The sequence below is a fragment of the Taeniopygia guttata genome, chromosome 1 (assembly GCF_048771995.1).
Source record: "Taeniopygia guttata chromosome 1, bTaeGut7.mat, whole genome shotgun sequence".
In the NCBI taxonomy this organism is placed as follows: Eukaryota; Metazoa; Chordata; class Aves; order Passeriformes; family Estrildidae; genus Taeniopygia; species Taeniopygia guttata.
In genome coordinates, this window is record NC_133024.1 from 29,698,057 (window position 1) to 29,707,859 (window position 9,803).

At 50.9% G+C, this 9,803-nt stretch overlaps 1 protein-coding gene across 1 annotated transcript; it reads right to left on the reverse strand.

Annotated features, from left to right (window-relative positions):
- Window positions 1-98: 98 nt before the first annotated feature.
- Window positions 99-9,795, reverse strand: LOC101233523 (C-type lectin domain family 4 member E). The gene is made up of 6 exons (XM_012569860.5): window positions 6,471-9,795; window positions 5,478-5,567; window positions 4,025-4,120; window positions 3,549-3,700; window positions 3,200-3,321; window positions 99-2,469 (listed from the first exon to the last, which is right to left on the reverse strand). Exons 1-6 carry the CDS (start codon window positions 6,505-6,507, stop codon window positions 2,322-2,324), a joined length of 645 nt encoding a protein of 214 aa, XP_012425314.5. The 5' UTR covers window positions 6,508-9,795; the 3' UTR covers window positions 99-2,321.
- Window positions 9,796-9,803: the final 8 nt, after the last annotated feature.

Sequence of the window (9,803 nt, forward strand, 5' to 3'; positions counted from 1 at the left end):
CACCTTCAGCTGGCTGCACCACAGCAGGCCTGACCCTGCTGTGCTGGGCCGGCTCTCGTGTGGAGGAGGCAAGAGGGGAAATGTGCTCCTTGTCCTGCTTGTGTGCCAGGAGTTATGGCAGAGGGGAGGCCTAGAGGGGATCCTGCATGGCAATGCCAGAAACGTGTAGGAATGGTGCCAAAGACCCTGGATAAGGTGGTCCCCTCTGGGCAGACCCAAGCCCAGCAATCCAGGCTGGTGTTGGAAGAAGCGGTGCACTGCAGGGTGTGGTTTCTAGGTGGGGATGGAGAGGCCCTCACTTGCAGGGCCAGGAGGATGTGCTGTCACTACTACCCATCCTTGAAATGACAGCCAGGTAGGCCAGGCAGGAGCTGGCTCCATGAGGGCTCATCTCCTGCATGTTTCAGGAAGAAAGTCTCACCCCAGGACTCCTGTGCAGGAAGAACTATCAAGGAAGATGGAGAGGCATTCTATGAAGTGAGAGGACACAGCGGGATCATTGAGGAAGAGCACCACTGCGTTTCTTTTGCTCCCTATCCTGTTTTTCAGGCTGTGTTCAGAAGGAGGCAAAGCATGGACTATTTCATTCCATTCATCCAAAGACAGAGCCCTCTGGGGAGGAAAAGGTAGCAAGAAGTCAAAGAGCAGAAATTGCCATGAAAACTTGAGAAGGGACAAGCCAAGAGGCCAGGATACAAGCTGGGAGGACAAGTGATCCAGGAACTAGAAAAATTAACTCAAAACCAGGGAAGAATACATCGCTGAAAGGCAGGTGCATGCAAATACACAGTGGAGAAGAATGTCACCATGAAAATAAACTCTGAGGGAAGTGGTTAAAATTCTGCTTTGCAGGGATGAACTTGACCCCGAGAAAAGTCCCCAAACAAGAAAATCTGTCTGGCAGTGCGTCTCCAGGAGAGGCACATTGACTCTGGGTCAAGAAGTGTGACTTAGGGGGACTGAAGGAAGTCGTATTGTGCCCACAGGCAGAGAACTGGGCTTAGGCAGAGCCAGCAGGGAATGAGAGTAGGCTGAGGCAAAGAGACAAAAATGGCATAAAGAAACAGGTTAAGTAGGAGTTGTGAGGAAAGGTAAGGCCTGTAACTGGGAAGAAAGCAGTGGAAGAGGGGAGAAGGATGTCAGGCCCAAAGAGGCCCTGAAGAGCACAGTGGTCATGTTCCCACCACAGGACACCAAGGGACATTAACTCAAGTGGCATCAGAGAAGGAGTTAGTTCTGCGTGAGATACACATCTGCATTGGGAACCTGGAGAGGACCAGGACACCAGGAAAGAGAAGGGAGGATATTTGCAGCACTGCAATTCTCCAGTTCTCTGGTACCACCACAGGTCTCAGCTGACAGCTGCTTTCTCGGAGCTGCCTGTGACACTTCTTCACATCTGCTTGTGTTATTAACTGTATCCCATGGAATGAAGTCAAATCCCTACAAGTGTCAATACTAGAGCAGCGGAAATAGCCTTGCTGAGAGGGACTTTGTACACAAGAATGTCGTGATAGGGCAAAGGGGAATGGCTTTAGACTGACAGAGGGCAGGATTCAATTAAATATTAGGGAGGAATAGTGCTTCCTTCCTAATATTTAGGAAGGTGAGGTGGTGAGGCACTGGAAACCAGTTGCCCATAGAGACGTGTCCCACCTCCAGTATGTTCAAGGCCTGGCTAGATGGGAATATGAGCAACCTGGTCTAGCAGAAGGTGTCCCTGCCCTTGACCTAGAGGGCTTGAAACTAGACTACCCTTTAAAGTCCCTTCTAACCCAAACTATTCCATGATTTGAAGGTTATACTCCCACAGCTTAGAGAAGGAAAAGGAAAGAGAGATATGCACAACGAACACAGGATCTTTTTTCATTGCTGTGATATTGTATTTTCTCCTGTCTAAGATTTCAGAAGTTGTTCAGTAAAAGCAGTACAGCTAGAGAACATTTTGCATGTGACTCAAAAAAAGCAAACAGCTCTGCTCAAGGAGACAAAGGACATTGAATCTCTGGATATCTGTCTTCCATTCCTCTGCCTTCCTCCTGGAGAAGTCCATCTCTTTTCTGCCACAGGCTCCTGGAGCCACTCAGAGAGAAGAAGACACAAGAACACAAAACCTGCTTCGAAGAGCCTGAGCCTCCCTGTGTTCCCTGAGCCACCACGTGCACTGGGGATGCTGGACAAAGCTCATTGCACTTCCACACACATGGTCCCACCCCACACAGTGAAGACGTGTCAGACCTCCCCAGTGTTCCCAGCACAGCCAGCGCTGTTCCCAGCTCCCAGGTCAGCTCCCAGCTTTACTCGGGACAGGGATATTTCCATCACACAATTACTGCTGCAGCTTCACAAATTCGATAATGCATCGTATATGGTTTGACGTTATTCCAGTTACTCAGATTTCCTTCAGGCACATGCATTACTGTGCAGTTCTCATCAAGGTTATCACTTGGTTCTCCTTGTCGCCAGAACCTGGGACAGAGACAGGCTTGTTACTCCCCAGTGTCCACTGTAAAGCACTGCTGCAAAAGGCCACAGTGGGATGTAAGACTTGAAGGCAAGAGACAGAAATTCCCAATGCTGATTCATGGATAGAAGCAGTGCTCTTTCTCCCACTCCACATCCCACTGGCAGCAGTGACACATGGAAACTGCCTCCTTCCTACAGCCTTCCAGCACAACAGGGCCCTGCTCCATCCTGCTGGGGGGAGCTGATCACCACCACTCACCCCATGCACCTCACTCCCAGCAGAGGCCAGTGTCGGCCTCCAGGGCAAGTGTGTTCTCCAGAAGAAGGCACAGAAAGGACAGCCTTGGTGCTCTCTCCCTGTGTCCCATCTCTTTCCATTCATTTCAGCACAGGCCATTTTGCGCATTTAAATGCTGTGCAGGCCAGACAACGCCTGTCAACTATTTAGGGTTCTTGCTGATGGCAAGATGCAGCATTTTTCTGTGCTTACAGCAATGGTTTCTAGGTCACAGGCAGTTAATTCATAATCAATATCCAGCATGAATGGGGCCATGGGAACCTGGGCCATTGGAACCTGGTGTCCTACAAAGATTTCTCCTGCTGCATCTTCGATGTCAAACAAAGCAGTGGGGTCACAACCCCCTCTCATGCACCAGCTGAACCTCTCACATCTCTCCTACTTTCTTTCCCTACCAGGAGTAACACCAAACACTCTTCACCCAGAGATACTCACGTTGGTGTCCCATTGTATGGAGTCTTGTCCACCCACTGCCACTGGCCCACCTTCACCTCAAACAGACCAATGTAGAAATTATCTCTTCCCACAGGTTGACTTATCTGCATGGAGAGGAATTCCTGGCAATCAGAGAGAGAGTGCAGTGCCCATGAGGGACAGGACTGAGCACAGTGAGACATCAGGAGTCCCCGTGGGCTGGGGCAGATGGCAGAGGGGGCTGGTGCTGCAAAGGTGCAGACAGGACCGTCCCCCTCCCCTGCAGGACAAGGAGGGGCTCAGAGTCCCCTCCAGGGCCCAGCACTGTGTCTCTGCCTGCTGGCTCCCTCTCTCAGCCCTGTGCACTTACCTGCTCTGCCTTGCTGGTGATCACCACCAGCTGGGAGCCCATCCCAGTGCAGTTCTGTACACTCTCAGCACAATTCATCCTATCAAGGGACAGGAAATAGCAGCTTCTTTGAAACCTTCTCCAGCCCTTTGGGCAGCACGTCCAGCCTCGCTCTGTGCAGGGAGAGGCAGAGAGATGAAGGCTACTAACAAGTGATGGTGATTGCAGAGATCCAGGTTTTCCAGGGACAGTGCTCATGTCCTCCTCAGTGACCTTTCCTAACAGAAAGTCCTTGAAAAGACAGGGATAGTTCAGACATGTCTTCCCATTGCTTTGGGGTATGGCCAGTGAGCTTTGTGTACCCAAAGCTGTGGAAATCCTTGTCAGGGGATCTCAGGTCTCTCCAAAGTTCTCTTGGGGATGTGGTTTGACTTGCCCTGCTACAGCCTCCTTGAGGCCATTAACCCCAGTTAAGAGGGGACACTGTGGGTACTGACCTGTGCCTTGTGGCACCGCTGAGTCGCACTCCCACTTTGAGAACTGCTGCTGCAGGGCTGAGGGCTGGTCACTGCTGTGGCTGAAGGGAACCACCACTGCAAAGGGAGAGGAAAGGCAGCAGCATTACCCCTTCCTTCCAGCTCCTCACCCAGCATCTCTGGCCCCTTGACTCTCCTTCCACCATTTCCCCAGCAGACATTGTCCCAGCTGTCACCTCTCCTGGCCCACACCAGTGGCACAGCTGCCTTCCCAGACAGAAAGGGACCGTCTTCCAAGTCAGTCAGCACAGGGACCCCTGGAAGCACATCCCACTGGGGACATGCCACACACATGGCAGGAGTCATCCCTCCCAAGCCACTCTGCCATGCACATACCCACAGCCCAGCTGCCAGTCTGCAAAGCAGCCTCTCATTGTCACACTTTGTCCCTTCCTCAGCTACACATCAACAGCTCCTTTGGAGGAACAGCTGGGCCTGTTCCATCAGCAACACCCAGTCCAGGTGAAGGGAATCACTCACAGCTGGAGCTGCTGAATCCAGGGTGCAGCATAAACTCCTAGGACTTACTAGCTCCAGTTGGTAGGGAATAATGCACTCTTGGTGACAGGCCACAGCCACAATCCCAAGGGTTTACTGGTAACTCCAACACACAGGAGGATGGATTAGGAGCTGATCAGGGTGTGCTTAACAATCCAGATGCCTGAATCCTGATTCTTAAAAATCCAGATTCATCAACCATTTCATTTAGAACTATTCTTACTTATGAGCAGAACAGTCCTAGTGGCTCCAGTGCCTGATTAGTGAATTGCTGTAATGGAAGAAGGCTCAGAGGAGATGGGCAAGGGCAATGCCTGCCTGACCACCCCATTGCCAATAAAGATGTCCTTATCCCTAGCCAAAGATAAAGGCTGTGAAGAGAGATGATTTTTACTTTAGTTCAGCTGAGGGATTTGCCCTGCTGTGGAGCTGTTCATCTCTCTAGGGATCAAAAAGGGTCAGTGTCTTCCTCCGATAGCCGTGAAAGCTCTGTTGGCTGAGAGACACTGGTACTGCCTTAGCCTCCCTGGGGAAGCAGGGTAGGAAATCACTGGCTCACAGTCCTCTGGAAACACTTCCCTCAGAGAAGAGCTGTCCAAGCCCTCAGCTCATACAGACTGAGAGAGACCTAGAGCAAACTGCTCTGACAGCCTTGCTGCCTCCACAGGCAGTTCCTTACACAGCCAGATCTCTTGGATACGAAACCTGCCTTCTGCCCAGAGATTCAAGTGGCGGATGAAAAGCTGCAGATATGTTCTCACCAAGGTTGAGGCTGCATGAGAAGGGATCTCTGTGTGTGTTTTGGTGAAGGGCATTTGCCTGCTGGCAGAGGGACTAGGATATGGATTTTCCACCTGACCCATGGCAGTCACCTGAGCCCTTCATCCCAAAGGAACTAACACAACCTGGAACTCACCAAGGCAGATGGTCACAAGGGCAGCTTTGATTGGAAGGACAAAAATAAGGAAGACCCAGATGTTCAGCCAGGGGCAGCTTCTCTCTTCTGCTGGGGATGAAAAACACAAAGCAAGTGTGGAAATGTCCCAGCCCAGAGTTAGAAGCAGGGTAACCGAGGGCGCTCTGTTCCCCAACAACCTCCTGCCAGGGACTGGGGAGCCCCACAGGTGCTGGAAGCAGGTCCTGCAGCCTGACCCTAGCAGTAGCTCAGAGCCACAGAGTACAGAAGCACGGGGCCTGCCCTGAGGCTGCTTTTTGATTTCCCTGTTTATCACAAGACCTGCCTGTATTGTGTCCAAACCTCACTCCCCCTTTGTCCTGTCAGACCTCCTTTCTCCTCAACACATCTTCCTTCTTGCCTTCCATTACTCTGTCACTGAACGCTCTTTCTGGTCCTCCCTCCTCTTTCCTCTCTCTTTAAAGCTTCTTTCTCTCACTACCTGGATTTTGCCTCTGTACCGTGAGCCCCTTTCTGCAGTGGCACAGTGCCCCAAAGGAGTGACTGCCCAGCTCAGGGTGTGCACAGCCAGACACACAGAGGGATTGTTTGCACACGGGGAAGAGGCACTTGGGAGCTCTTGGGAGAGCCCTGGCCGGTTTTCCTTGGAGACACCAGAGGTGGGAGCAGGGACTTTGCTCAGCAGGATGCAGAGAGCTTTAGCAGGGCAATCACAGAAGGATAGCACCCTTCAGCCCCATTGTTTACAGACACACCACTGAAGGGAATAGCAGGGCATGCTCTGCCTGGACTTCCATTTCCCCTGGCTCTAGAAAAAAGTCATTCTGCCAGCCTGGGCACTGCCCACTTCCCTCATCTGTTTGCTCTTGTCCTAACTCCCATCCCCTGGTAGGAGATCCTGCCACCGTCCCATGCCCAGGATCCATCCCAGCCCTGTCTTTCCCCCAATTCTTTTGACAGGAAGAGAGAAAAGAAGGGAAGTTTTGGGGTTACCTGCAGTTCCAGGACTGATTCTCCCTTGGCTATTCATTATCTCTACAAGAGGATCACCTTTCTCCAAGGATCCCTGTTACCAGTGTGGCCACAAACAGCCTTCCTCCTGCACAGGGCACCTCCCACACTGGTGAGGGGCCTTCACAGGCTCTAATCTGATGTGCTGAAAAAGCCATATCCTGGGTGTACCCCACAGCACATGGGAATTGAGGAACTTCCATCATTACCCTGCCCAGACACTTCACGTCATAGTCACTGCAACACAGAAAGTCACCAAGGCACAGGAAAAGAAATGAAGAGGAGCATCTCTGCAGCTCACACAATCTCCCTTTGCACAGTCTCAGGCAGTTTCTCAGGTCATACATGGCCTTCCCTCTCTGGTGCTGCTCTCTCCTGCTGAGGGTCCATGTGTGTGGAAATACATGCACAGGCAGGTATATTTGGCATTTGCTAGCAAAGGGCTAAACCCACTGAGCACAGCCTGCAAAAGGGAGCCAAAAATGAGAGGAAAGCATATCTGTGACTGAGTCTGGGCAGTGCCCATGTGCATCCTGGGCCCAGATTTCCTGAGCACAACAGAGAACGTGCCAACATGGTTTTGAACTAATTCTGCTGGAAGAAAGAATGGAGCTTTGGGCAGAGGAGTTCAGTGGGACTGGAGAACAGAACGGATCACTGGATGGTGCTGCAGTCCCTTTGCATAACAGATCAATAATTTTGCCTCGGTTATGAGTACAAAACCTGCAAGCATACATGGTGTTCCTAACAGTTCTCAAGGAGTCCTGGATTCAAGTCCAGCAGCTTCAGACTCCTAAGGATGTCCCTAAGGATAAAGGATTCCTACTGGATCCCAATGTCCTCTGAATGGACTGAAATGGCAACTCAGCCTTTGCTCTTGTTCCATCAGCTGGTTCCTCCCTGTGGAGGGGAATGCATGGGTGCAGAGACACAGGAATAGGAGAGCTCATAGCAACAGCTCAGGCATTTCAGCTGAAGCTTCAGAAGATCAGTGCACAGAACTGGTTACAAGTGAGGACAAGCCCGAGCTCTCTGTAGAAGACGTCCTCTGATTCTGTTATTTTGTGAACAACAGGCTGCAGGCAGGATCAGAACCTACATTTGATAACCTCTTAATATAACTAATATTCACAAGCTCTCAACCAAATAAAAACATATTCAGAAGACTTGTGCAACATCCAGTCTCCCACCAGCCCCCCGTTGACTGCAGCTGCAAGGACACATCCCCTTTGTGGAAGCAGGGGTTCCCCCAGTCCCACACAATTCCTGCTGGTGTGAAGGACCGTCTGTAGCCCCCCCACTCATTTTTTGCCTCATGATTGCTGACATGGCAAAGACTGAGATCCTAGAGACCCCAGTTGCAGTTCTGGCTAGATAGAGGTGGACACTTGCCAAATGACTGCTTGCAGGTGTGTTTGCCTCCACAGTACACTGCTTTCAGCAAAGGACTGCCAAGGGGACGACTCACCCTATATGCTGGCGCCTGTTTCACGATACCTGCTCACCACAATAATTTTCCCACCTCCTAGCCAAATGAACTTCCTGGGGTAAGACTGGTGATCTCCCACAGAAGACCCCTCATCTGCCTCATGACCACCGTGATGGACGGAGATTGGAGCCCCCTCCCAAGGACTGAGACTGAGATCCCTGCCACAGGGAGTGGGATGGGCTGTCCTGATCGAAGTGAGCCCAGGTGTGGTTCCTGGACCAAGAAAACAATGGCTCTTGCTCACGGCTGATGACATGACCTACACCCCTCGGTGGCTCCAAGGGACTTACTCTGCATTGTACCTGTTCCCCTTCAGGGGCTTCAATGGACTCACCTACTCCCCTTCAAGGGTTTCAATGGACTTTCGTTGTCTTTTGCATGTTCCCCCGTTCTTGACGGACAAACCCCTGAGGTAACAAACCCCTGAGTTAACCAGAGACTTGGAGATTCTCCCTGACACAAGACGGATCCCCATTGTCCAGACCATTGAGGACTTTGTCTATGCATTGGTAGCTATGCCCATCCCCCTCTTCCTCTTTTTCTCTCTATCCTTTTATCTTCCTTTCTGACCCCTCTATTGCATTTACTGTTTTGGCCCCTAAAAAAGGTGCATTTGTTATGATAAACTGATAGTCCCGTGCTATTTGTCTTTTGCACTTCTGGGATCGGTGAAAAGAACCACCAGGAATTTGCTTGTCCTAGCAGATTGTGACAGATGGAGATAGAGGGTTTGTGAGTATCCACACCTCCTCCAGCAGCCTGTGAAGCACAGATGAAAGCACAGGGTCACATTGTCACACTGCAAAACTGTGGGTCTGTGCCTGCGGCACCCCTCAGTACCACCAGTGAGGTGACCCACGGCACACAGCTGCCAGGGAGCTTCCTACAGACAGAGGTGGCCAAGTTGCAGAACAGCCTGGGCTCAGTGGCCACTTCCTTCCCAATTCTCTCTCCTCTCTCTCTCAAACTGTTCTCGATTCTTCTAAACTTTGTTTTCAAACTGCTTCTTCTGAGCCATGGAAGACTTTCCCTAATGTCCTGGTCACTACTGTTAAGCTGGTGGTCATGTTCTTCTTTAACAGCAGTGGCTTAAGGCAAATGCCTCCTCAAATAGTGGCAGCTATTGAATTCACACAGTTGTTTGCATTCATACTCCTATTTCTAACACTTGCTGCTGTCCAGGCCACTGGAAGAGGGATGAAGTATTTCAGACCCAAAGCAACTGTGAAGAGCATGGTGGTTGTGTTCCTACCACAGGACACCAAGGGACATTAACTCAAGTGGCATCAGAGAAGGAGTTAGTTCTGCATGAGATACACATCTGCATTGGGAACCTGGAGAGGACCAGGACACCAGGAAAGAGAAGGGAGGATATTTGCAGCACTGCAATTCTCCAGTTCTCTGGTACCACCACAGGTCTCAGCTGACAGCTGCTTTCTCACAGCTGCCTGTGACACTTCTTCACATCTGCTTGTGTTATTAACTGTATCCCATGGAATGAAGTCAAATCCCTACAAGTGTCAATACTAGAGCAGCGGAAATAGCCTTGCTGAGAGGGACTTTGTACACAAGAATGTCGTGATGGGACAAAGGGGAATGGCTTTAGACTGACAGAGGGCAGGTTTTGATTACATATTGGGAAGGAATACATTACTATGTGGTGGTGAGGCACTAGAACCATTTGCCTATAGGAGCTGTGGATGTCCCATCCCTGAAATATGTTCAAGGCCTGGTTGGATGGGGATATGAGCAACCTGGTCTAGCAGAAGGTGTCCCTGCCCTTGACCTAGGGGGCTTGAAACTAGACTACTCTTTAAAGTCCATTC